Below are 27,760 nucleotides of genomic sequence, written 5' to 3'. Positions count from 1 at the left end.
TCAGTTACTCTTTTCGACAGCCGTGTGCCGCCGATGCCCGTCAGGTAGCGGGCAGGAGCCTGACTCGGTGAGCACGTGTGTGGTGAGAGCTAAGAGCACCGCACAGTCCGCTGATCTATTGGGAAGAGGATGCCACGCGTTTATCTTCTGACTCCAACTCCCATTCTACCAGACCTCCCTGGGGATGAACTGTGGTAGTTTTATATATCAGTTGGGCTGGGCTAAGGGATGCCCAGATAGCTGGTAAAACATTATTTCTGGGTGTCAGTGAGGGTGTTTCTGGAGGAGATTAGCATTTGAATCCATAGACTGAATAAAGATCACCCTCCCCTGTGCAGGTGGGCTTCATGCAATGGGCTGAGGGCCTGAATAGAACAAAAAGGTAGAGAAAGGGCAAATTCTCTCTCTCTCTCTCTGCTTGAGCTGAGACACGCATCTTCCCCTGCCCTCTGGCATTGATGCTCCTGCTTCTTGGGCTTTTGGACTCGGACTAGCCCTTACACCATCGGTTCCCAAACTCCCAGGCCTTTAGCTCGGACTCATTTAGACCACAGGCTTTCCTGATTCTTCAGCTTGCGGAGAGCCGACCGTGGGCCTTCGTGGCCTCCATCACGCCGTGAGCCAAGGCCTATAATAAGTCTCTCACAACTGTCAGTTGAGCCGGGCCCTCACTGAAGTTGGGGGGCAGTTGTGTGGGGCACTGGCCTGGAGGCAGGGGGCCCCCCTCACCTGACCTGTACTCGCAGCTCCTTCGCCTCCTCCCCCCAGCCCCATTATCCCTCCCGCCCTCTCCATCTCAGACACACGTCCACGTGGCCCTCGAGAAAGGGGTGAGCCCAGCTGGGCGTGGTGCCCATCAGCCTGGGTGGGAGGACCAGGTGGGATCCATCCTCTGGGCCTGCGAGTGCCAAGCTCTGGGCACCTCCTGAGGTTTGGGCGATTGTGCAGGACAGATGCTTGCGGGGAGGTCTGGGTGCTCTTGCAGCTGCTCCCCGGGGCCCCGCACACTCTCTCCTGGGGCGGCCGACGGCCCCCTGGCCAAGCTGTCCAGAGCGGGCGTGGACAATGGAGGCCTGTTCCTGGGGAACCAGGAATATTCTAAGAGAAAGAAGCCGGGAAGGAAAAAATGTCTATGTATCTGGTTTTGCTTCCCACGCCTCACCCACTGCAAACATTGACTTCATACCAAGCTCCCACTGAACCGGGGACCAGCGACTCAAGCAGCCCGGGCGGAGGAAGGCCGCTCTGCCCGGCTCTGGCCCTGCGTCGGCCTCACGGCCTTGGCCCCGTGCTCCAGGCTTTCGGTTTCCTGGAACGTTTGACAGAATCGTCGGCACCAGTCATATTCCAAGGGTGACAAGGGAGGAATTTCTTTCTGCTTTGCGTTTTCCTTCTATTTTGGTATCATTTTTCTAAGTGGAAAGGGCGTGCCCTCAGACTGACTGGCAAGTTCAAGTTCGGAGGCTTCCCGTCACATCTGAGGGAGGTTCCCCAGTCCCAGCACACCCTCAGCACCTCAGGCGGCAGGCACGTTATCACCTCCAGGAAGTGAAGGGATACAGGTAGCTTTTATTATTGCTGTCACCTTGTTATGGAGTTGGACCTTTTACCAGGAAACGGGGCTTATCAGTTAAAAGGATCAAGGAGCCTGCCTTCCACTCACCAGTCTGGTCACCCAAGAGACAAGAGGGCAATTTTACTACCTGAAAATCACTTTCATTCTCACCAAAAGGCTCAGTGGCCACCAGAAAAAAATTTCAGAAAGGCCCTCGGGTCTTACACTCTTATCAGACAGTAAAAGAGATTTTTAAAGCTGCAGTAATGAAAACAGTTTGATTCTGGCACATAGACAGACAGATCAACAAGCTGAAATAGGAAGTCCTCAAAGAGATTGGAAAACATAGAACGATTTAAGGTGTAAGAAAGGGAAATTCCCAATCACTGAGGGAAAGATGGATTATTCAAAAAATGTTGTTGGAAAAACTGGCCAACCCAGAGGGGACAAGTTCAACTGAATCCTCCTTCATGTCTTTATACTAAAATCAACTAAAGGTAAAAATACATATTTAAGAAACAGAAAAGCTGTAAAAGTACCAAAAAGGAACATGAGGTAATTGTTTCATGTACTCTTGGGAGAGGAAAAAGCTTTTCTAATTAAGACAAAATTCAGAAGCCATAAATAAAAATATTGATGAGGTTGACTGTATAAGTATTTAAATTTTATCCATACCAAAAATACTAAAATGACATCAAAATACAAATGAAAAGGTAGGAAAATATTTGAAAGATGGGTTATGAACAAAGGACTGAAGGGCTTAAGGTAAAAATAGGACTTGCGAACCTCAGGTTAAAGACCAACAAACCAATTTTTTTAAATTAGGAAAACATATGAACAAGTGGTTCACAGAGAGAGAGAGAGAGAGAGAGAGAGGAAAAAATAGAAATGGCATATAAACAAATGCAAAGAAGAAAGAAGAAACAGATGAAAATCTGTAAAATTTTTACTGATTAGGTTGGCAAAGATCAAAAAGTTTGCTAACACACGTATTGATTAGGATCGGGGGGAAACAGGCCTTCTCACCACTGTGGGGGGATGTGAATAGATGTGGCCTTTTCCAAAGGCAATTTGGTAGTTTCTGTCCAGATGAGAATGAAAAGTGGCTACCACACCCCAGGAACTCCTGGTGTGCTGATGTGTCCCCGTGTAAGCAGAGACGTGGGACACATCAGCTCTGTTTCTGGCTAAAGACCAGAAACCACCCAAACGTCCATCAAGGGAAGGCCGGCTAAATAGCTAAGTTCATGACCGACACTCACAGGACCTTACACCCTGCAGCTGCTTAAAAGGATGCAGTGATCCTATGTGTTCCAAGAGAAACAACCTCCAATATGGCTACATGGGAAAAGCACCGGGTAGGACAATGTGTATCGTATGACGTGTGTGTACATTCACTCAACAAAGCTTTCCCAAGCAGCTACCTTGTACCAGGAACTGTTCCAAGCGCTGGGGACACAGTGGTGAACAAAAGAGACAGACCCCCTGCTTTCCTGAGCTGATATCCTACTGCGACAAGCAATAAGTAGATGGTGGGGTGGTCCAGCAGGTGGAAAGTGATACGGAGAAAACCGAAGAGACGTGTGAGGAGTGCAGGGAATGGGCTGCAGCTTTAAATAAGCTTCTCAGAGAAAAGCTCTACCGAGAAGGGGGTACTTGAGCCAAGACTCTTAGGACGTGAGGGAGAGAGCTATGCACGTGGATGGGAAGGAGCCTTCCAGGCAGGAGGGTGGCAGGTACAGAAGCCTGAGAAGGGAGCCTGATGGCTGGCGGGATGGGGTCCAGGAGGCTGGAGCTGCCAGGGTGAAGGAGAACATGGAGAAGAGGTCCAGAGAAGAGACTAGAAGAGCTTGCTGGCTGTTTGAAGGACTCTGGCTTCTTACTATAAGGGGATATGACGTGATGTGACTTCAGGTTTTCAGAGGATAACATTTCCAAAGGGACACACATCTACTGGTTAGGGGTGGTCACCTCTCGGGAGAGGGACAGGGGGAGGCAGGCAGGGAGGTGGGGACAGAGAATTGTTTTTCATCATATTCCACGGACATCTTTTTGGTTTCTTGACCATGTACAGGCGTGTTGCTTTTTCCGTTTTTTAAAGAGCCCTTTTGCCCTGAGTGAAACACAAAATAAGGAACTTCCCCTGGAAAGGGACTCCTTTATTCCCGGGTGGCTGGATAATCCAGGGATTGCCTGCATGATGTCTTGGGTTGCGTTCCCCAAAAGCAGACTCTGAGATGAGGATTCAAGAGTCTGCTGGGGACAGGAACCCGGGAGGCACAGCAGAGGAGTGGAAAAGCAGGGCAGAGGAGGAAAGGAGGCCGATGCTCAGGGCACCCTTGAGTGCGTGGCTACTCGGGTACCCGAGGCTCTGTCCCGCTGGGAACTCAGAGACAGCGTGGGACTTGCTCACTTATCCACCCAACTTAGGGGTGAGGAAGCTGGGCTATTTGTCCTCCACCTCCTGTTGGCCATACTGAGGGCAGCTCCAGGGACCTTAACGCCCTGTCTGTCTGCGGCAGGGCATCAGGAGAAAACTCCAGGTGGAGAGTGACTGGTGCCTGGGGTGTGGGCAGGGGAGGGGATGTGGACCAGCTGCCACAGAGCCCATTTTGCCTTTTTAAAGTCCTGGCGATGGTTTGTCCCTCCAGCACTTTTCACCCTGCCTTTCGTAAAGGATGCTGCTCTTTAATTCATTACATGTGAAGATGGAATCGATAGAAGGGAACGGGGTGGGCTTGGAGAGGTTTCAAAAAACCCAGGTGTCCTGGAGCATGAAAGACGGGGATCATCACGGAACGGGGGTGTGGATGCAAACACCACCTGCCTGTTTACTCTGTTGTGCTTCTGCCACCCCCAGGCCTTCAGGGTAGACTTGCTGATGCGACAACCTGGGAGAGCCGTGCTTTGAGAAACCACAGGGGGACCCAATGGCTGGGCTGGGGAGAAGTGGGACAGCAGTGACCTGGGACCTTGGGGCAACTGCTCTGGAGTGAGACGATGGCCAGGGTGACAGGGGCCCCGAGGGGCGGTTTTGTGAGCTACGCAAGCATTCCTCAGAGCTTCCCAGAGAGCATCGGGGCACTCCCCATGGGCCTCTGGAGGGAGGCTCAGACCCAGGATCCGAGCATTAAAGGGACCTGCTTCTCCTAAAGTTTGTGGAGCCTGGGCCATCTCAGTTCACTTCTACCGCAAGGAGCCTGAGTCACTTAAAACAAGCGTCATTTAATTTTGCAATGGCAAAAAAAAAATAAATAACAATGAAATTCAAATGGAAAGGAAGGAGGGGGAAAAAGAAGGAGGGAGAGGCTCTGCAGACAAGGGCAGAAAGAGCAGGGACCCTGCCTTCCCCTGGGTTGAAACGCACCCTTTGCCCCGGTCTACTGAGGGACCTCCACAAACCCGGAAATGCTGGTAGAAAGCATGGAAGGCCAGAACTGGTCTCTTTGCTCCGAGACCTGGGGAAGTTGAGGTGAGGCTCAGTGGGCCAGAGGCCAGATGCTGAGGGCTTGGGCCTGGTTCCCGCCCGGGGTCTGGTCAGGGAAACACAGGGCCTAGAGGCCTGCCTTGAAGCTGCCTCGCCAGCCCTCCAGCCAAAAAGGCAGGAAGTGAGTGGCCTGGGGTGAGCAGCGTGCAGATGTGGGCGCCGCCTCTGTGTTGCTTCGTGGGGCCGGGAGGGAGAGGCCATGCCCTGAACCTCGGCCCAGCCAGGGGACAACTCCATGGTGCTACAGAAACAAACAAGACAGCCGGGCAAGCATACACTGAAGGCAGCTTTGCAAAGTTCAAAAAATTCAGCAGGTCACTAAACTTCAGTTTGGCCAAAATTTCGCCATGACCTCACCCCTTTTCATGAGCAGCTGTCCTGATACTAAGCCTGCTTCCTTCTCTAATCCCTTCCTCATGAGCCTGGGGAGGGCACATCAGGAGCTCAAAGCAAGAACACTCTCACAGAATCCTGTGCTTCTCTGTAACACCCCTCGCAACTGCGATGGGATAAAGTGATTGTCCAGTGTCTGCACCACCAGACGGAAGCCTGAGTGTCTGCACTGCTCACGGCTGGGCCCCCAGCAGGATACCTGGCACAAGCCAGCACCCAGCGCATGTTTGTCGGGTGCCCTCGATCAGCATGGCTGCAAACGTGGGAAAGGGAGAAACTGTTAGGTCTATGAAATTTTTTCCCTTCTGATAAAGCCCGGAGGAAATATGTAAAATTAACTTGGAATTCCATCAGACAGGCATGGATTGGTCGTTTAAAAGGACAGAATAACTAGATGTTAAATTTTAGGAGACCGTGTGTCCTGCTCCTCTATCCCTCCCACGTCCTATAAGGAAGGGCACGTCCAAGGTACCAACTGGGTCCTTTGTTCGAATCACACTATCAGGACCAGAAGGAACTTTACAGCAAAGGTGCCTGCTGCTTGCCTCAAAGTTTCTACACAACTCGGCCAAGTGGCTTCTCCAGCCTCTGGATATTACAAAAGAAACCACCGCTTCGCCATGCATTCTGTTTCGGGTGTCAGGACCTCGTGTTGTAAATCATTTGCTCAGTAAGTAATTGAGCCCCAACCGTGTGCCAGGCTGTGGGCCGAGCTCTGGGAAGATGACCGTGAGCAGGGATGACCTTGTCCAGATCTCACGGCACTTCCAGACCCTCCTTCCTAGCTCTGCTGGTCCAGCGGCAGACGGTGAGTTAGCTCTGGTTGATGGGTCACACACGGGCTTCTAGTGAAGCCACTGCCTGACAGATGGAGTCATGGCTGAACCTGAGGGTCAGCAGCCACAGGCCGGACACACCTGCCCTCTTGAGGATGCGCCAGCAGGACTGCCGGTGATGAAACGGAGGAGGAGGGGAAAGAGGGGGAGGAGGAGGGGAAAGAGGGGGAGGAGGGGAAAGGGGGAGGAGGAGGGGAAAGAGGGGGACGAGGAGGGGAAAGAGGGGGAGGAGGGGGAGGGGACCCGGGTACAGGGGAGGCAGCCTGGACTTGGGCTTGAGGGCCTGGGTTCCAGTCCCAGAGGGGCTCACTTCCTTCAGGGTCAGCTAGGAAAGCAGACAGAAGCCCCTCGACAGTGAATGGACGTAGACGCGCTGCAACACACAAAAGTGTGCGCACGGGTGCTGGCGCACGCGTGGCAGGCGGGGCGAGCTTCCTTCTAGCCGCCACTTTCTCTGGAACCAACTCCTCTCTCCACAAACCCCTCCCAACTGGCGGTCCGCAGAAACCATGCTGACTTGCCGGAAGCGTTGTGCTTCTCACCTGCCTTGTCTACCAAAAGCATTGGAGGGTCCTGGGTGGCTGAACAGTTAGATCTGAAGAGGAAATGGATTGGTGCCACGAGCTCTGCCGGGCCCCCAGCAGTAGAAACGTCCTAGAAAGGCCTCAGGTGGAGTGGGAATTTTTATTTGCCCTGGAATAGAGAGCCTGGGAGAAGAGATGGGGGTCTCAGCACTAAGCCCAAGGTCATTTTCATGACACTGTTTATCCCGCCCTGTCCTATATGGATATCGGATCATGGTCAGGACCAAGGCACAGAATATGGGGTGGCAGCGGGCTCCACCTAAAGCTGGGGTGTTCCCGCATCCCCTGCCAGCCCTGTCTGCCCTTACCCCCACCCCTACTGCCCCAGAGGATCCCTCATGCACACGGCCCGCTGGTTTAGGGCACTGCAGTGTGATTTTCAAGTGCCCCGGTAGCTGGCTGAGGCACTGGGTCCCTGGGAAGAGATGCGGGTGGGGAGGGGTTAGTGAAGGAGGAAGAGGGAGGGTTTCCTGAGTATTTGACAAACACAAACCCAGGCCTGAGCTTCAGTCCGGGCTCTGACGACATCAGCTCACAGTAAACCCCAGGCCCCTGTTTACTTCCCCCCTCCAGCTCTCATCCTGTCTTATCTGTGGCCCCGATAACCTGCCGCCCCTGGCCGTCACTCCAGAAGGGAGGGGCTTCCAAGAAGCTTCTAGGAACGAACGACTCAGCTAAAGCTGAAAAGAGCCGCTCCGTCTGGCCAGCCCACATCTCACAAAGCACTTTTACGATCTTTTTTTACCACCTCTGCTGACACGCGGAGCGAGGCTACGGGGCTGGGACTCTGCTGCGGGTCTCCGTCTCCAGGGACACGGAGCCAGTCCCTGGTTGGGGTCCCTGGGCTACGTGGGACTTCTCCTCCACCTCCCAGGACCCCCACCAAATCCCAGGGGTCAAAATCCCTACCTCGGGGTATCCAGCTTTTATCCATGTCCTAAGAAAAGATTAAGGGGACTGTGGGGCAGTCGCGCCTCCTACAGTAAGGTCCTCCGGCCCACGAAAGGAAGAGGAGGATTTGCTGTCAATCAAGTCCATGGCTCCCCTAGGCCCCTGGGTTTAGGTCTTCCCCCCGCCCCCACCCCCGCCTCCCTTGCCAGGTGGAGGGTTCCCAGGCCACCACCAAGCACCCGGCCCACACCCACCAGCACTGAAGCCTTGTTTACACAGTCACCCCCCCCAGGGACCTGCGAACCCAACTTGGCCTTGAAGGGACTCCCTGCTTTCCAAGGAATTAGACTGTTTCTCTCTCAAAAATGGCCTCAGGAGACAATGCGTCTGGACCGCAGTCACAGACACAAGCCATTTTCATCACAGCACAGAGTGCGTATGTCCTTGGGCTCTGCTTGTGTGGTTTTAACAGGCTGAGAATTAAACTAATCTAAACAATACTATCTATAAAACAACCATTTTAACTTAGAGAGTATATGCGTGTAACAACTATCAAATACCTAGATTTAAAAAAAAACAGAAACAACAAAACACCAAAAAACTCTGTAACTACTATGCCTTCAAAGGAATTGAAAGAAATCACCCCAAATCCCTGCAAACACTAACACAATGAGGATCTATAATCCATAGCTTCCCAAATATACCCTGGCTATAAACCCCCATAAAAGGATAGAAGAGAGAAGAATTCTCGTTGGGGATTTATCACCAGCCTCCATGTCTATAAATGTTCCGTGGACCCAAATACAGTCATTCAGATTCACTGGAAATCACCTATTCTTTTTGCAAAAATTCATTCTGGCCAAGAGCTGGGAACCCAGGAATGGGTCTGGAGCTCCTAATTCGTGCAGCTCCTACACAGCTCACAGCAGCCAGCGTGGAGCCCAAACGTTTCTGCAAGACTCCTGGATGCAGCGAACGCGCTCGTAGGGCAAATTCAGCCTCTTCCAGCAACGAGCACATTGCATCTTCTGTGTCTCCGTGAGGGAAACAGGGTGAGTATGAACTGCTTCACAAATATAAGCAGAGAAACTCAGGTGAGGGCGAAGAAGAGAGATGCTACCAGTGAGGCCATGCTCAGCAGACAAGCCCCAAGCCCGAGACCGTGTGGTCTGCCTGTCATAACTAGATCCTCTTTCTGTCTAAAGACAAAGTCTTCTGCATCCAGACTGAGTACAGCATCGTTTGCTTTGAGGCCAAGTGGGAACAGCTCAGAGCATGGGTGGACCAATGCCAGCTGCGTCTGACAAAGCATAGCTGGGGTCCTGCCGGGAACCTCTCCCCCAGCCAACTGAGCTCCACAAGTCTTAAAGAACTACAGGGGAGAGAAATCCTCCATATCTCAGCAGGGGACGCCCGGGTCGGCACTGCCACTTTGTAAACCCTCCAAGGAACAAATATCCCAATACTAGGTCCAGGTGCCAAGGGGGGCAGCAAGGTGGGATCGCCCAGAACCCCACTGGGCAGGTAGTGAGCTCATCTTCCCTTGCCTCCAAGCCCATCCTTTTGCACTCTGCTTTGAGTTGCAGGGCTTGGGATCCTGCAAATCACGTGAGGCTCTGCCCATCAGAAAAGAGCCAGAGGGAGTCCGGAGGCTGGAGGAAGAAGAAGGAACTCGCTCCTGATTTGCTTCCTGTTTACCTTTGTTGGTTTCCTGTCCCTTTCTGTTTCCCCCAGCAATTCTCATTCACTCGGACGGTGTCAATTCCTTCCAGAAACAAATATTTGAGTCCCATTTTGGTTTTCCCAACACTCTCAGAACCAACTTCGGGGTGTCCGTCAGCCAAACAGCTCCCCCTCCTCAGAGGCGGGGCTGCCACCCCCAAAGGGGTCTCCTGCGAGCTCAGGACACCAGCGTCCGGGAACTGAGATGCAGCCCACCTGCCCCTTCTCCAAGTGTCTAACTCTTAATGAGCTCACATCTTCTCTTTGTCCCCCCAGCCTGCTTCCTGCGGGCGCCCCCTCCATCCACATCTCTGTGCCCTCTTCCTGACTTTGCAGCTACCTGGCTAGAAATTCTTTCTATCAAAAGATCTTTGCTGTGATTGCTGTCTCCTGCCTGGACTAGGACTGATTCACCCCCAGCTGGGTCCTAAGCGTCTCTGGCAGGATCCAGAGCCTGAGGCTTCCCACCTGCACATGACTGCACTGCCAGATGGGGTGCCCTCACCCCCTCCATGGCCCACATTCCATCTGGTTGATCTCAGCCGACCTCTGCCCGAGCAGGGGCAAGTCCCAACGCAAAGGCCGTCACGAAATATGTGGCAAATGGCCCTTAACTGCTGTACAAGCTTGGGGGGCGGCTGCAGGGACTCCCTGTTAAACGTCGGGGTGTTTCTCCTCGCCGGCCAGCAGTGATCGGTATGGAAGCATCCTCATCCTCGGCTTCTGGGGGAAGATGATCTTGTTGTAGTCGGCGGTGGGACTTGCCCTAGCATCCGCGTGGAAGTGGGTGTGCTCTGGAACCACGGGGGGACCCACGGCCGACATGGAGAAAGGGCCCCACCCCGAGAGCGTGGTCTCTGACCTCACATCCTGGAACGTCATGTTGCCTGAGGACTTGGAGGACTTTCTCCTTTTTAGCTGGATGACGCTGGGAGGCTTGCTCTGCCTGCATGTCAGCCGGCTCTCCTCAGCCGTTTGCAAGCGTTCCATGTCTCTGGCTTTGCTTTTCTCAATCAGTCTTTTCACCAGCGGGGAAGTGTACGCGACATAGGCGGGCCACGGGTCATGTTTCTCAATCAGATCCACGGGAAGCCCGATGTTTTCTGTCAGTTCTACCGGCAAAGAGAAATACGGGCAATTTAGAGGCACTCGAGGCCAATGATTCCATTCTTCAAGGCTCAGAGGGTATTGGAACTACATGTTGGATTTCTCCCCATCATGCATGATAGCCCTTCCATCCCCTGTATTCAGTGGGAATAAAATCAAATCCAAAGTTGGGAGACATGGACTCTCCTGACAGTCCAGTGGTTAAGACTCTGTGCTTATCGGAGAATGGATTACTTGACAGGTTCATCCGTGAACATTGGAAAGTCCCAGGGAGTGTGTCCACTGCCTCCTGCCAACGTCCAAGGACTAAGAGATCGAGCGGCTTCTAACAAGGTCACGGGTGAGGTGGGGAGCTGTGGCCAGGAGCCCCCACTTTGAGAACCATCGGTCCAGGGCCACGCCACTCCACGTCTGTGAGCACTAAACCCCGGGAGAGCCTGGGAAAACACGGCCGCGTGGTCCAGCCCCAAGGATGCAGCCTCCGCAGAGCTGCTCTGGGGACTGGAGAACTTGCATTTCTAAGTCACTCCCAGGCGCCGCTGCTGGTTTGAGCACCTACTGTGAGTGGCCCTGGGTGAGGCTGAATAAGCTCTAAATCTTTCTTTTGGCTGCAACATACACGAGGACCGGCTTGTGCGGGTGGGAAACACGGCCCTCAGGTGAGCGACTGCCAGACTTTCCACCCCTTTTCCCTCCTCATCGAGGAACCACTGTGGAAGGCAAGGGAGCGAGCTCTTGACAGGGGTCACCTTCAACGCCACTGCATTTATAAGTAAATCACTCCCAATGTCAGTGTTTTATTATAATATACCTCACGAAGCATAGCATCCTAAAGATTCATTCAAACTCTTAAAAAAAAAACAAAACGAGTTTTTGTCAAACTTAGTAGGATCCAGGCCTCACAGACTCCTTACTGCTAAGCCTTAGTGGCAATCTTTCATGACAATACGTTCTTAGGAGAATTCACAATATTATTTTTCTGAAGCTAGGGAAGAAATAATGCTCAAATAGTCCTCTAAGCTAGAGAGAGTTTCATGTAATAATAATAATGATAAAATGGAAGTTGAAGCATCTTATGTCTCCTTCTAAGACCTAGAATCTCAGAATGTCAGGCCATCCATTCCAAGTCCCCAGCAACACAGAGTATGTCATCCAAGGGGTCACCGTCCTTGCTTGCCCACCTCCAACCAAAGGGAATTCCTGGCTTATCCTCCACATTTGTAGGGCTATTAGAAACGTGAGTACCAGGAGTCCCCTGGCGGCCTAGTGGTTAGGATTCGGCGCTTTCACTGCCGTGGCCCGGGTTCAATCCCTGGTCAGAGAACTGAGATCCCACAAGTCATGCGGTGCAGCAAAAACAAAATAAAAACAAACAAACAAAAAAACATTGAATTATACAATAAAAATAAGTGTATTTTTTTAAAAAAAGAAAGAAATGTGAGTACTTCTCCCCATACATACGATAGGATTAATCAATCATGTCAGACGGTGGAAAAATGCTCTGAGCCGGCGATATCTGGGGGATGTGGGATCATTCATCCTTGCTTCTAAGCCTCTAGTTTATGAGCCCTGAAGCTTCAAAGAAGCCCAGTTACTAGGGAATCGTTTGTTTCAACAGCATCCCCCTCAGAGCCCCTTGCCCCATCCTGCTGCCCCCATAACAGCCTCCATGGCTGACAGGACAATTCCACAGACTGGTAGGTGTTCTCACGCCTGCCGATGCAGAGACTAGGATACTGTAAAATCAAGGGTGGGAATGTCCAAGACAGCCTCAAAACTCACGGGGAGGACTTGTTTAAAAATCAAAGGAAAGGGGCTTCCCTGGTGGTGCAGTGGTTAAGAATCCACCTGCCAATGCAGGGGACATGGGTTGGAGCCCTAGTCCAGGAAGATCCCACATGCCGCAGCGCCACTAAGCCTGTGCACCACAACTACTGAGCCTGCACTCTAGAGCCCGTGAGCCACAACTACTGAGCCCACACGCCGCAACTACTGAAGCCCGTGTGCCTAGATCCTGTGCTCCACAACAAGAGAAGCCACCACAGTGAGAAGCCCACGCACTGCAACAAAGAGTAGCCCCCGCTCGCCACAACTAGAGAAAGCCCACACGCAGCGACAAAGACCCAACGCAGCCAAAAGTAAATACATAAAATAAATAACTTTATAAAAAAAATTAAAAATCAAAGGAGAGAAATAGTCGACGTTTAGTCTGAAGACAAGCTGTGGGCTCTGATAATTTCCTCCGACTCTGGCACGCAGGGTCCATTCTGCGTCCCTAGAAATGAAACGCAGACCAGCGGTCCCCAGACAGAGGCAGCATTGCCGGGGCAGGAGGCATGACACTGAAGGGGTTTTCTTGTTTCTCCTTCAGGCACGAAGGCCCGTGTTCAATCCTCTGGGTTTTCAAGCCCAGTTCCTCCCAACCACCCCCCGGTCTCATAATCCAACATCCCCAGAATCTAGTCTGATTGGCCGGGTTTGGCCCAAGTAAGGAATGACACCTGTCTGGAACCTGATCTGTGACCTGGATCATGTCTCTTCACTCTGTACGACCTTTGCTGTCTCACTTACGAGATGAGGACGAGCTCCTGTCCTGCTTCTCTCACAGAGGCGTGGTCGTTATAATAAAGTGTTATAATAAAAATAAAGTGCTTCTACATCAGTGCCCCCAGTTTCGTTGTATGTTGGGATTACTGGGGATCTTTAAAAAAATTCAAATACCTGGCTCCGCCCTGCCCCCACCCCACCACATTGTAATCTAATTGGAATAGGATACAACACAGGCAGCGGAATTAAAAGCTGGATACTAATGTGCAGCAAGGTTTGGGAACCAATATCGTAGAGTCTAAACCCCCAAAAAACACTGAAGATTTATAGGGTTTTAACTACTTCAGAGATAGGAGACAGGTCCAGGAGGTCACTTCAGTCCTTTTTAAGTTCTGAGACACAGATTTAAGAATTTACACATTCAATTCAGACGTATATTCAAGGATTCTTTGTTAGGTATGTTCGGGACTGCATATCAGTGGCCTTTAAACATTTTAAAGGACCCTGGAGCATTCCCACCACCACCTGCCAATATGGGAATCACTAAGACCAAAGAACCAGTGTCTTTAAAGTGCTGAGCTAAGAACACTGGGGCTGAGGATGGTGCTTTGGTGCAGAACTAATTCACGCTCTATCTGTGGCCACAAGCTGCATCCTTATCTTGGAAAACCATCCTGCAAAAGGATTTTGTGGGTTCCAGGCAGGACTGATTGGATGAGTGGGCACAAGTCCACCCCACTCAGACTGTTTCCCCCCCCCAAAATGCTGTGAAAGTAGTGCCGTTTGCACACCCCTGATGGGCAGGACAGTATCTTGCTCCAGTGTCTCCTGAGCTGTGCCCCCAGAGAATGCAGGCATCTCTCAAGATGTTAAGAGGTGTTACTTAAAGGAGGGGGAAAGTCCATGGCAAAGACCACCCTCTAAGGGCTGCATATACTATTTAATCCAGGGGGACCCGTCCACATAGTCTGTGTGGTTTTGCAATAGAAATACATACAGCAAGCCCGTCCGCAGTCCAGTTGGCTTGAAAGATGACGTGTTAAATTCCTTTAGTGCAGGAATTTCAGAGCCTGTGATAGGCTAACCTGTTCTGTAACTCTCCAAAGGGAGACTGGGATGCAGCATCCCCTAACCTCATGTGACCAGGGAATCATTCATTCATTCTCTCACTGGGAAGGGCATCTCAGGGAACTAGTAACCAGGGAAATGGTTGAGAGAACTCTGAAGCGATGTCCTCGCCAGCCCTTGTTTTGGAACCCTGAGTATCAGAGAATGTTCTGCCATAAGTGAACAGAGGGAAAAACTTGCTCAGGGTATAGCTGGGTCTTTAATGACTCACTTCCTGCAGAATCAGCCTCAGAAGGTTGGCCTCACGAAGGTGCCCATACCCAGAAGAGCCAAGCCAATGCGAGGGCCCAGCACTGCCTGGAAACCAGACCCACTTCCCTCTGTCCTCTCTGCTCTGCTCTAACCTGCAGGCATCTTGTCGTGCTTGCGTCTCCTCTCACTTTTCTCCCTGAACCATCCGGGGAGCTTGTCTGGCCCCCGAGGGAGAACCACATTTTCCCCGACAGGAAGCTGATGCAGAGTTTCTTTTCACCTCTGCGTGTTACCTTCCTCAACCTCCTGTTTCCTCCCCTGCCCGCTCTTTCCTTATCTGCCCTCGGGCTACTACTCATTTATTTGGGGTGAAGAGGAAGCTTCCACTTAGGCCAGAAGTGCCTTGGGAGGCTTATCTCTAAGAGCTGGGCATGAATCAACTTGGTGCCACGTGGGGTGTCTGTGCTGATCTTCATCCCGCGCGGCGCCCCCATCTTACAGGCCGAGTGTATGCTTTGACCCCCTCCCCGCACTTGAGACCGGGGGAAGCCCAGTGTTCCCCACAGACCTCCCGTGAGCGCCACCCCCATCACGACTCTCTCCACCTCTTCACCCTGCCCCGTCCCCCCAAGACCATGGAACTGATGGGCTCCAGGGGGCCTCCACGAGATATGATTTGATGCTAGGGAGCCCTGAGAATTCCAGAGCTGTTAACACGGAGGGAAGTGGGATGGGGAGAGGCAAGTTGGTGTCCCCTCACCCCTCACTATGGGACAACGTGCTGGCCACCTTCTCTTCCGCAAACACATACACTCCAGGGAGAGGGGGAACAAGCCCATTACTGAGCTCTGTTAAAAAGCCAAGTTGCACATGACGGGCAGCTTTGGTAGCTGATACAGACCACGCCTCTTCCTGGCGGGGGCAACGATCTCCAAGCACACCATGGTGGGGGGCGGTGGGAGATGGGAGTCTCATGAGATGGGACGGTCTTCTAACACAGACCTGGCACCACCGATTCACCGTTGTGGCGGGAGGGAGGGGACATGCCGCTTCTCGAGAACCCTTCTGTACCCTCCATATTCTCTAGTGATTATGCACGGACTTTGAGGGACACAAAAGCGGAAACAGAGTTCAAGTACCCACGGCCACGCAACATCAGTTCACTCATGCACGCAGGCGTTCCGCAAATCTACGCCGAGCTCCAAACACCGCACTTCTAAGAGGTGCGGGTCCTGCGCTCACCCAGCACCCGTTGTGGATGCTCCACGCTCACCTCTTGCCTTGGGGGGTCTACCCTTCTCAGTGTCAAGGGTCCACAAGGCACGTTCGTTTCCCATGCTGATAACAGATCAAACAAGACTAATCCATGCCATCTGAGTCATCAGAAACAAAAGCAGAGAAATTCCTGTACAGACCAGAACAAGCCCCCTCGGCCACTCTGCAGATAGGTGTCCAGTGCCTGCACGTACCAGGCCCAAAGCAGAAGGAGACCGAGCCTTGGTTCAAGGGGCTCCCTGCTCAGTGAGGAGACAGACCACAAGCTTCCTAACTCAGCCTGGGTGGGGAGGGATGGCAAGAAACAGGTTCAAGAAGAGATGATCCTGCTGAGTCTTAAAGGACCGGGGTGGGGCGTGGTGGACGGCAGGCCTCGAGGGTCTCAAATTCCGAGTGAACTGTGTCTCTGCTTGGAGCCCACATTCTTCTTCTCTGTGTGAGGATCACACAGGCTGTTTCCAAGCGGCATGGATTCTGCATAGGAACCGTGATGCTGAGTTGGCTGAATAAACGCTTGACAAACGCGTTACAGGAAGAAGCACTGGGCACTGGGTAAAACTACGAATCTGAATTTTATATTTATCTGAGGAATGTTCAATTATAAATATTAAAATTCCCACTTTAGGGCTTCCCTGGTGGCGCAGTGGTTGAGAATCTGCCTGCTAATGCAGGGGACACGGGTTCGAGCCCTGGTCCGGGAAGGTCCCACATGCCGCGGAGCAACTGGGCCTGTGAGCCACAACTACTGAGCCTGCGCGTCTGGAGCCTGTACTCTGCAAGAAGAGAGGCCGTGACAGTGAGAGGCCCACGCACCACGATGAAGAGTGGCCCCCGCTTGCCGAAACTAGAGAAAGCCCTCACACAGAAATGAAGACCCAACAGAGCCAAAAATAAATTAAATAAATAAATTTATTTTAAAAAAAATTCCCACTTTAAGATGTAATACAAAGACCCGTTAGGCTAAAAGCACCCATGGCCGTAAGTGTCTAGAGATCAAGTTTCAAATTTTTTAATGTAATTTCCAAAACAAGCCCAACAGGTCTGATCAGAGGAGAGCTTTTCAGCCTTTTCCTTCCGTGGCCGTTTTGGGGCAGCCGGGTACACTGATAGGTTAGACCGCTAGGAAAGAGATGAAAAAACAGGCAGCAAGAACTAGCCCTGCATTTTCGTACTCAGGAAACCAGACATGAAAGGCTTCAAGCAGTTTGTGCTCGGAGACCCTGTCTCTGCCGGACAGCTGGCTCAGGAGTAAAGGGACCATGAAAATGTGTGGCTTCACAATGTGTAATCAGTCAGAAAGAGGAAGTCCTGCTTCTCTGGAACAATGAGGGAAACAGACAGGCATCTCCCAGGGCTGGCCGCAACCAGTGGGCCCCGCCACCCCCTTTTACGATGCTCAAAGCACTAGCAACCCGGGCCAGTGTTTGCTTTGAAGAAGGTGACTTGCTAACTGCTAACACTGGTTACCGTCAGGTCAGGGATCAGGGGACCAGAGAGCGAAGGAGGGAATTCAAATTTCATTTTATCCCTTAATGAAAAGTGGGAATTTTTAACATGGCATATATTACTTACATTTAAAATATCTTTAAGAAAAAATATAAAAGAAATCTCAAGCAAATCCTAGAAACAATGCTTTCTTTTACAAAACAATATTGCAGGTAATAATTAGGAGCAAAATATTATTTTTTTATCCTTGTATTAATTTGATTTTTCTGCCTGTTTACCTGTACTTATTTTTCATAATTGGGGAATTTTTCATAAGGCCTTGTTCCACCTGATTATTTTTTTAAACTTTGCTTTAAACATATTAAAATCCTTTATCTTGTTAAAAAAAAAAAGAAGTGACTTTCATTTGAGACTCTGCCTAGAAGCAAAGTACTAAAGTGGCTGCCTTCTGCAGGGTTCAATTATCCCATCAACACACTGACAGCTTGGCCTCAGTGTCAGGCTTTATTCCAGTTCATGCCAGGATGTGAGACAATCCCAGGCATCACACTTAGCACCCGACTCTTGGGTCACCCGTAAACACAAATTGCAATGAAATCAAACTCCCAACTGTCTGGGGTGAGTTGTCCGCAGCTGAACCACAATCGAGATAAACCACCCTTGTGAAAATTAAGGGTTTGACTTTGGCTGTACCTTGCCCTGAATCTCTTCATTCATACTCAGCAATGATTTCAGTCCTAAAACAGCTTACAAAATGGAAATGAAACAAAAGGAAGATGCGACGTTTGGGGATGAAGCAAAGGAAGGAAAGCTGCGTAGATAGATACGCGGCACCGTTAAAGTTGGAAGATGGAGTGAAGGAGGCTGAAATCAAAGCTGTGCAAAGACGACCCTGTTCAATAACTGGAGTCCCACACTCCTTCCCACGTCACCAGCCCCCCATTCACTAGCAGATTGTGAGCAGGAAATAGAGCAAATCATCCCCTTTCCCAGAAAAGCAACTCAAGGCATATGTCGTGTCAATGACGGTCAGCTGCATTTTGCTGTATTTCTTTTCTTTTTTTTTTGGCCGAGAGGTTTTCGGGATCTTAGTTCCCCAGCCAGGGATGGAACCCAGGCCCCTGCAGTGGAGGAGCAAAGTCCTAACCACTGGCCCACTAAGGAAGTCCCTATTTGCATGTCTTCCCATAACGGGCATTATAAATCAGCATTAGAGAAAGTTTGGAAATGTTATGTTTTAATCTCACAATCCCATTACCATCACACGACTCTGACCTATGTGCCCTCACCTAGCTCTAACATGGTTATGGGCACGAAACGTACTTTCGTCTTTGAATCCACCATTTTTGCTCTAACGTTAAACTATCTACCCTTGTGGTCTCAGAGATTCCTCTGCTTAGTCATCCAGCAAATGAATGAACCATTATTAATCATATTATTAATCATTCCTCCGTTCGTGTTTTTAACTTTAGCCGCTATGAGTGCTGAGCAGTGACTGTGAAAGATGAAGCGCTCCCTGGTGCCCTTCTGCTTTTATAAACCTGTGCGTCGCAAGGTGCTCAGAAAATGTTGGCCACTGAAGGTTTCTGGTCCCCCAGAGTTCTCGGTACCACCAGAGCCCCTCCCCTCTCAGTCCTGGGAGGTGGGTAGTGTCCTCCCTGATCCCCTATCCTCCCTGAGCGGCAGGATATTTGCCACCACAGTCTCTGGGGTTCCTACCAGCTCCAAGGCCCATCGTTTACTGCAGCACATTCCACACTGATGAGGCCAGAAGCTAAAACAGAGTCTGTGGGCAACTGGCAAAGTGAAGCCGACTTCAGGCAGGAGAACCACAGCTAAAGCCCCAGATGCCACCGTCACAGAAGGTCAGTGAAGAAGTTAGAGAGAATCAGCTCCCTGAGGCCAAGACCAGCTGTGCACAGGGATATCGCCCAAGAAGCACGCTATGCTCTGTGAGGCTTTGTTTTGGGGGGGTTTTATTTTTGCACAGATATTTAGGTTTTTCCTTTAATTGAAGTATAGTTGATTTACAATGTTGTGCTAGTTTCAGGTATACCACAAAGTGATTCCGTTTTATATATATGTATATATACATACAACTGAATATAACAGTTTTATATATATAACAGAATATATATGTATGTGTATATGTGTACGTGTATATACATGTATGTATATGTATACATGTATATACATACATGTATATATGTCTGTGTGTATACATGTATGTGTATGTGTGTATACTCGTGTATACTCGTGTATGTATGTATGTATGTATGTACACATATACACACACACACACACACACACACGTTATTACAAAATATTGAGTTCCTGTGCTGTGTGATGCTTTGTTAAGACTGGATGTGCTAGCAGGGAAACAGCAATGGGATCAATGAAAAATACTGTCTAAACTTTCAAGGGGTGGGTCCCTAGGGCTCCAAGCATAGGAGCCTCTCCCAACCAGGAGGGATGAAATACTCCAGCCGATGGTCCAGACACCGTGCGACCAGGGAGGGAATGAAAGAACTTCGAAAAGGAAACCAAGTTCCTATAAAAGCACAAGGAGCGCAGGCCACTTAGTGAAGGGCCACCAGCCTCAACTCCCCGCCCCAGCCCCCCGCCGTGACGAGGCTGTCCCAGCACGACCACAGCCAATAAAAAGCACAGAGGTCCTCAGTGAGGTCCCTGAGCCATCAAGAAGTTGTCGAATTGTGTCCCATATTTTCTATTAAGAAAGCAAGGACATGTGGGACAGATCCTTCCACAGTTTGCACGTTTCCTCCACGCTGTGCGGGGGAGCAGGGACTTGGGAAGGCAGGGCTGGTTCTCTGAGAAGTGATCGAACACAAGGGGGGCTCGTTGGCTATCTGAGTTGATTAAAGGGGCCCCTTTTGCTCTTGTGCTCTCAGCAATCTTCTAAAAATCAATAACCCAACTAACTCATAGGTACAGGTCCCATTATAAATTAAGCTGTTGGCATCCTGAATGATGATTCATTTTCTTTTGAATTTGGTCAAAATTAATCTTTCCACCTGAGCCTTATCACTCTGTATCCTCACTTCCACAGGGACCTTGACAATGAACCAGAACATGCTCCTGGGACCCATCTCTTCCCTGAGACTAGACCCTTGTCTCTAACTGCTTATTAAACAACTTCCTCTAAGCACTTGTATTCCATCAAATTCAAAGTTGTTCAAGACCAAAGTCAGCAGCGGTTACCACCCAACAGGTCCACAGACGCCTCCTCTGTCTCCACACCCTGTTTCTGTCAATAGCATCAGCATCCTTCCCGATGCTCAGAGTAGAAACTCAACTCCTCCTTCCTCTTTCACCCCAAATTCAAGTGCCAAGGTGACATCCATCGGTTCTGTGGCTTGGCATCTCATCTATCTGCCGAGTCTTCACTCCAGCCTGACCCCCTCCCCAAAGTCCACACCTAAACGTCCTAGCTGCTGTCTTTACATTTTCACTGGTGTGTCTAATAGGATCTCAACGTTTTCATGGCTCAAAAGGAACTCTCGGGCTTCCCTGGTGGCGCAGCGGTTGAGAGTCCTCCTGCCGATGCAGGGGACGCGGGTTCGTGCCCCGGTCCGGGAAGATCCCACATGCCGCAGAGCGGCTGGGCCCGTGGGCCGTGGCCTCTGGGCCTGCACGTCCGGAGCCTGTGCTCCGCAACAGGAGAGGCCGCGGCAGTGAGAGGCCCGTGTACCGCAAAAACATTCCTCTCTGGTCTTTTCCATCTCAGAGAGGGGCACCACCATTCACCGAATTGCCCAGTTCAAAAATTGGGGTTGGGACTCCCCTGGGGTCCAGTGGTAAGATTCCACACTTCCAACACAAGGGGTGCGGGTTCGATCCCTGGTCGGGGAACTAAGATCCCACGTGCTGCAGGGTGCGGCCAAAAAAAAAAATCAGGGTTGCCTGATTCCTCTTGCTGCTTCACTGAATACATGCAATCCATCATCCTGCCCCCTACCCACTGCCCCCACCATCACCCTCTCCCATTACCTGACTTCCCGACCTCTCCATCCTTAGCCAAGAATCAACAGCTGCCTACCGGCTGACTGGTCTCCCTGCTTCTCTTCTACTCTTGTTCCCTGCTAGGCCTTCTCCCCGGGGGACACAGAGTGATCACTTGTAAACATAAATCAGATTAGATTATCCTGCTGCCAACACTCCAATGGCTTCCTGTCCCATTTAGGGCACAAGGCAAATCCCTTCCCTTGACCTACAAAGCTCCCTTTGGTCTAGCCCCGCCCACCCTGACAGCCTTCACTGCCCCCGACCACAGGGGCCTCCTTCTCGCCTCAGACACACCACCAAGCTTCCCATGTCGAGGTCCTTCTCCAGCTGCTCGCCCTGCCTGGGAGGCACTTTCCCTGATTTTCGCATGGCTTTTCCTTCCTAGGAGTCAGGACGCAGCTAAGTGTGAATTCTTCAGTGACGACTTCAGGACAGCATGAAACAGCCCGCAGTCACAACTCTGGCTCCCATTCTAATCCTCTGTGTAGCTCTACCCCTGACCGACATGTCTCATGATTTACTCATTTGTTTATTTTCTCTGAACCAACTAGAAGGCAATTTCCACAGAACAGGGATCTCACCCATCGCATCCACTGCTCTGTCCCCAGGCACTTGGATCATTAAATTAAAGGATGTCACTGCAGTTGCCACAGCAATTTCCCCAGAATCTCTAAGGATTATTAGGAATCCAAACACCAGGCAGCTCCCCTTGTACAGGACCCAGAGGAAAGCATGAGCTGGCTGACTTGATAACAGCCACGACAAGAGGTCAGATGGCAAAACATGGAACATGACCTAATAAATATGAGGAACAGACATGGTGCATGGAAAGGCCTCGGTTTACTTCCCAGCGCTGTCACTTACTGCCTTTAACTGGGCAAATCACTTCCCCCCCTCTCTCGGAGCTTTAGGTTTTTCCATAGGCAAAGTGGGAATGACACCCCTCTCCTTTGTAGGATTATTGTGAAGACTGAATGAGACACTGCATGGGAAGTGCCCAGAAAAGAGCAGCAAGGCAGTAGCTTGGGGCCACCAAGGCCAGGATTCAGGCTTCACTGAAACCCTGTCTAACACGGAAAGTCCACAGGGCCTGAACAGACCAAATTCCAACTCAAGCCCTACTCCGATTTTCCTCAGAACCTCCATTTCCTTTCCCACCTGGTCCAACACGTGCTCCAACCCCTGTGCACCTACCAGACATGTCAGATGTCACCACCGCCAGACGCGGCAACTGGGGGGTCGGCCATCTTCTCTTAGTGGGTGAAATGGCCTTTTCTTCCCTCAGAATGATTATACATTTAGACGTGTGGCCCCCCTCTCTAGTCCCTTTGTCTCTCCTTCCGGGACTGTTCCAATGACACTTCTTTTGGGAGGCCGACCAGCCCCCTAGGTGGGCTTACGCCTGCCCCTCCTCTGTCCTCCCAAGTGTCCTATCTGTGCCTCATCTACCAGAGCCATTTATCCCATTGTGCGTGACTTGGTATAGGGGTCTCTCTCCCTGGGCTTGCTCATGTCGTTCTGATTGCCTCTGGTCCCCACTTCTCCTGCGTGGAAGCTTCTGAAAGTCCCTGGCGTGGCTCATTTCACAAGGTTTCTGGATAAACAGTTTGAGGAAGGCAAACTGGCAAAATATACTATCATGTAACTACCGTGGATGGTTTGAGGCAACATGGACAGTTGAATACACAGGAAACTGTTGCCTATGGTTAAAAGAGAAAATAGCAATGATCAGTTCCCCAGAGATCAAGAAAGAGGTCTTTTGAAATCAGGGAGAAATATTGTGCTACTAGTTTCAAATGAATCTTTCTAGGCACAAATATACACAAATAGAGCACAGCGACCCATAACTGCCATCCACATAGAAAATATGTGTGGGTAACATGCCAGGAAATTCTGAGGTACTGACAAAAGGAGTTTTTGTTGAGTCAGAAATCCAGTTAAACAAGGGCTTTAATGTGTGTCTTTGGCACAGCGGAGGGATGCATGGAATACTTTTACAATCCGGGAACGGGTCCTCCACGGCGTGTGCTGGGTGGACACTCTCTCCCAGTGAAGGCCTGGCCCTGCCAACCCGCCCTCGTGCAGCCTTGCAGGAAAACCAGCTCTCTCCTTGCTGCTTTCGTGTTTCTGTGATCTTATTGTGTATGTATTTCAAAATCTCCGGAAGGCGACATACAAGAATTAGCCAAAGTTCCTAACGGGACAAGGCTGCCTATGAAATCATTGTTTGGAGTAAAGCATAGAATTAAGAGCAAGAGTGCAGGACAGGCAGCTGCTGCTCAGCTGTGTGACCCAAAATGGGATACCTAAACTTCCTAAGACTCAACGATCTCATCCGTAAAATAGGGTCAATGACAGGAACTCTCCTGCCACAAGGACGCTGTCATGAGGTGTGTCATGTAAAGCACAGTGCCCGGGGCCCGGGCGCATGTGAGGGTGACTGGTTGGACTGTTCTCACCCTCGTTAACACGCAGGACTGTGACATCCGCGAAGAGGCTGGAGCAGGGCGAGGGGGCAGAATGGGCTCAGGGTGGGGGGCGCCCAACACAGCTGCTGCCACACCTCTGTCCCAAAGTCTCACTCAACCCCCATATCCGCCCCACTCCCATCAGCTCCGCTTACACCATCTGCTGACGGAAAGGACACCCTCTGGAGGTGACCCCTGAGGCCGGCAGCTCTGAGGCATCGGGGTCCACCTGCAGCCACGTGTGTTCAGGTGCACAGACAGGTGCACGGCCCTGAGCCCCGGGGGCAAGGAGGGGTCTATGACCTACACACACACACGCCCCATGTTAAGTCTGTGACATCCCTGGGTGTGCCCGCCGGGTGACCCTCAGCTTTGACACCCTTGGTCCCAGCGGAGCCCCGTTTCTCTTCTCGGGCCACCGCAGCTCCGGCCTAGAATGACTTAATGAGCAAACCGGGGCCAAGGAGTCTCGCCAGATTCCTGTTGGGAAGAATCTAGAGAACTGGGTATGCAAGCAGCTTAAAGGGGACGTGGAGTGTTTGTTTTAATTTTACTGGAGTATAGTTGATTTACAGTGTGGTGTTAATTTCTTCTGAACAGAAAAGTGACTCAGTTATACATATATATTCTTTTTCATATTCTTTTCCATTATGGTTGTCCATTCACGGAATATTGAATGGACCTAGAGGTTATCATACTAAGCAAAGTAAGCCAGAAAGAGAACAACAAATACCAACTTCACTTCTTCTGTCCAATCTTGAGCAGGTTACTTGATTCTTCCGAACTTCGTTTCTCTGTGAGAAACACCCTGCCTCAGGGGATGTTACTCAGATCCAATTAATTCAGGTGGAAGGATTTCATGACTAGTAAGCTCTCTCTAACCATCTGCTTTTGTAGAGAAGACCAGGAATCCTGAACTAATGGTATAAACTTCCCTCTCGGGCGTGTGACCCGGGCTCGTGTTGGTAACAAGAATATGATGTAACATTCGAACCCAAGGCAAGAACTAGATAAGTTCCAGAGAGAGTAGCAGTGTCGCAGAGCTTTATCCAGAGAGTGGAAGAGACCACAGCAGGGGTCGCTGTTGTGGATGCTGCCTGAGGCTCATTTGCTTTCCTTGGGGTGGAGGTGGGATGGGAGGGGAGAGTGGAGTGTAAGTGTAGCCAGTTTAGAAGCGCAGAATCACTGGCCCCTGAGAAGTCTTTAGAATGCTGTGTCTTACCCCCAGGAGGAGCAAGGGTGACCATGGAACTCGTTTCCCTCTGCCCCTCACAGCCACGGGCTTATCAGAATAAGTGTGGGGTGGCAGAGCCCATGGGCTGAACAGACTCAACCGCAACTGGGCCCACAGGCCTCGGTAGGCAGCCTCCCAGATGGCCCCCAAGGATCCCCCCTCCTGGAATTCACATCCTCTGAAACCCCCTCCCCCTGCATCTAGCGACTCACTTAACAAATAGAATGTGGTCAAGTGATGGGACATCACATCGCAGATGAGGTTACACAAAAACCTTGGCTTCCATCTTGAGCTTGCTCTCTGTCTCTCTCTCTCTCTCTCTCTTTCTGTCTCTGTGTCTCTGTTTCTCTGTCTCTGTTCATCTGAGGGAAGCCAGCTGCCCTATTATGAGCTGCCCTACAGAGAAGCCAGAGGCAAGGAAGTGAGGGGCATTTCCAGCCAACAGCCAGCAAAGAACTGAGGCCCTTAGTTCAACAACCTGTAAGGAACTTAATCTCTCCAATAACCACACGAGTCAGCTTGGGTGGGGACCCTCCCAAGTTAGCCCTTTGGATGGGACCACAGCCCTAGGCAAAACCACGACTGCGCCCACCCCTATGGAGAGACCTGGAGATACAGGCGCAGTTAAGTCTCACTCAGATTCTCAACCCACAGACACTGTGAGATAACACGTCTGTTTTAAGGAACTAAGTTTGGGGGTAATTTGTTACACAGCAAGAGGTAACCAGTACAAGGCCCTTATCAGACTTTCCAGGAAGGATCCTAGTCCTGAGACTGAACAGAGACGTGGAATCTGCCAGCCGTGGGTGCAATTCCTCTGCATGGTTCCTTCCCTCTTCCGCTCTGCCCCCGTCTCGGGGGAGACAGTGCAATTCCTGCTACAAGGGAACACATGCACGTCAAGGATTCATGGCTATCAAACACCACGGAAATGAAGCCATCCTCCAACAAAGCCAGTTTCAACAAGGCCACCTCAATACTGTGGACACACTGCCGAGGCCGGACGGATCAGGGTCGGAGTGAGGGACGGGGTAGGCTGGGAAGCGGGGGCTCAGAGATGGTGCCAGGGTGCTTTTCCCGCACATTCTTGAGAGGTTCAGGAAGCAGAGCTTTTAGTGGTTTGTTTTTAAGACCAAGGAAAAATGACTTTGGCATCAAAATGGCTTTGTGAAAGCAGCCAGATTATAAAGTCAAGTTCTATCAAGCAACTATTTTATCCACCCCTACATAAATACTCTTTGGACCCTGGACCTGGGTGGATGGCCACCCATCTTTCTCTCCTACTTGTGCGTGCATGAGTGCGTGTGTGTGCACGCACGCAGCCACCCACTCACATACACACACACACACGTACACACACCATAAAAGGGATTCAAGAGTAGGATTCCAGGGTTTGAGAGCGCAGGGTGAGAATGCCGGGGGCTTCAAGGCCACTACCTGCCCCCTGCCCGACGTGGATTTGGGCTGTTCCAGTTCAAGAGGCTGAAGGGCAGCTGCCCCAAGGCGGGGGCTTCACCCAGGACCCCACAGAGAGCAAGTCATCGTCGATGAAGAATGAAGGAACGGGTCACTGTGCTCGGAGGGAAGAGCGCCTTTATCTCTGAATTGACCCCATTGGTTTCCCGAAAGTCTCTTGTATCTTGACTAAAGAGAAGAGCGTCTCCACGGCCCTGTGTAGTTGTGTGGTCGTCCTGCTCGGTAATAAACGACCGTAATAGCCACAGGTTATCACAGGCACTTACCAGCTCGGTCCTGAGACCCAACCAGCTGTGTTGGGGTCTTTCCAGCCCAGCTCTCTAGGCCTCACCTCACTAGACTTCTCTGTGAAAATAAGGGTTCCCTGCCTCCCCCACCACCGAGTGCTGACCTCTTCCCCACACAGCAGGCCAGTTTCCCAACGTCCTACCAGATGAATTCCTTATGAGCCCAACTTCTGGGTTTATCTTAGCTGAGAAGACACAGCAAGCCCTGGCCTTCAATACCCAGCTGGTTCTCCCTTCCTGCCGCGTTTCAGAAGAGAAAGCTCACTTTGCCCTCTAGGGCGGGAAATGCGAAAGGCAGGGCGCAAAGCTGGGGTGAGGCCGCCACCAGCCCCTCGCAGGCAGGCGCAGCGCCCACAGGGTGGCTGGCGGTCTTTCCATCCGCCCATGGAAATTCTAGACGCAGAAGGTGCCCCGGACGAGCCTGCTTTCACGCCCTTGCCAACTGCCGTAAACCTGTTTCTGTCCCATTGGAGTTGCGACATGAAGCCAGAAATCTGGAAGAATTTAACACCCAGTCGGTTCAGACAGAGGAAAACATTGTTCAGAGTAAACACTGGAATCCCTCCCTCATCACCCAGGAATGCAGAGCCAGTGGGGAGGGATCAGCAGCTTCTCAGCGCGGCTCTGCTAGGGCTGCCACGGCGGGCGGGCCAGGAGGGGTTGTGGTCCAGCCTGGAGCCCGGGCTGGGGGGCTTCTCCCTTCCCTCCCTCCAACCTGGGCCTCGGTTCCAGAGCCCCCGTTTGCCGGCAGGACCTTGCCTGCCTGCAGAGGCCTGCACGTCTGTGAACTTGGGAGGAGGCTGGAAGAGGCAAAGGGGGGACCTCGTGGAACCCAGAGGGGCTCAGGACGCTCTGGGACTTTCCACTTCCTTCAGCTGTGCAGGCCGTGAAAGAATCACTTTTCCTCGAGGAAGAAAGGAGGCTCTGTGTGCACGGCGAGGGTGCAATGCCCGCAACCTGGAGCCGCGTGTGCCGGGCGGGCTGTGGACGCTGGTATCCATCTGGCTTTGATGGAGCCTTGACGGACTCCATCTCTCAAAAGCCACAGGCCGGGCCCCACCCCATTTCCTCTGGCCCTGGAGTGGGGAGACGAGGGACTGGCTTTC

General features: G+C 51.4%; 1 protein-coding gene across 1 annotated transcript; it reads right to left on the bottom strand.

Annotated features, from left to right (window-relative positions):
• On the bottom strand, window positions 1-27,686 carry CDRT4 (CMT1A duplicated region transcript 4; the record flags this gene model as incomplete). The annotated part of the gene is given in 6 exon segments (XM_082603901.1): window positions 1-115; window positions 923-1,043; window positions 10,092-10,122; window positions 10,126-10,580; window positions 27,370-27,454; window positions 27,612-27,686. Coding segments are annotated over 6 exon segments (882 nt in total).
• Window positions 27,687-27,760: the final 74 nt, after the last annotated feature.

Source organism: Mesoplodon mirus, assembly GCF_964341445.2.
Source record: "Mesoplodon mirus genome assembly, chromosome: 18".
In the NCBI taxonomy this organism is placed as follows: Eukaryota; Metazoa; Chordata; class Mammalia; order Artiodactyla; family Ziphiidae; genus Mesoplodon; species Mesoplodon mirus.
Note: the sequence above shows the minus strand (reverse complement) of the source record. Positions and strands in the feature narration are given on the sequence as shown.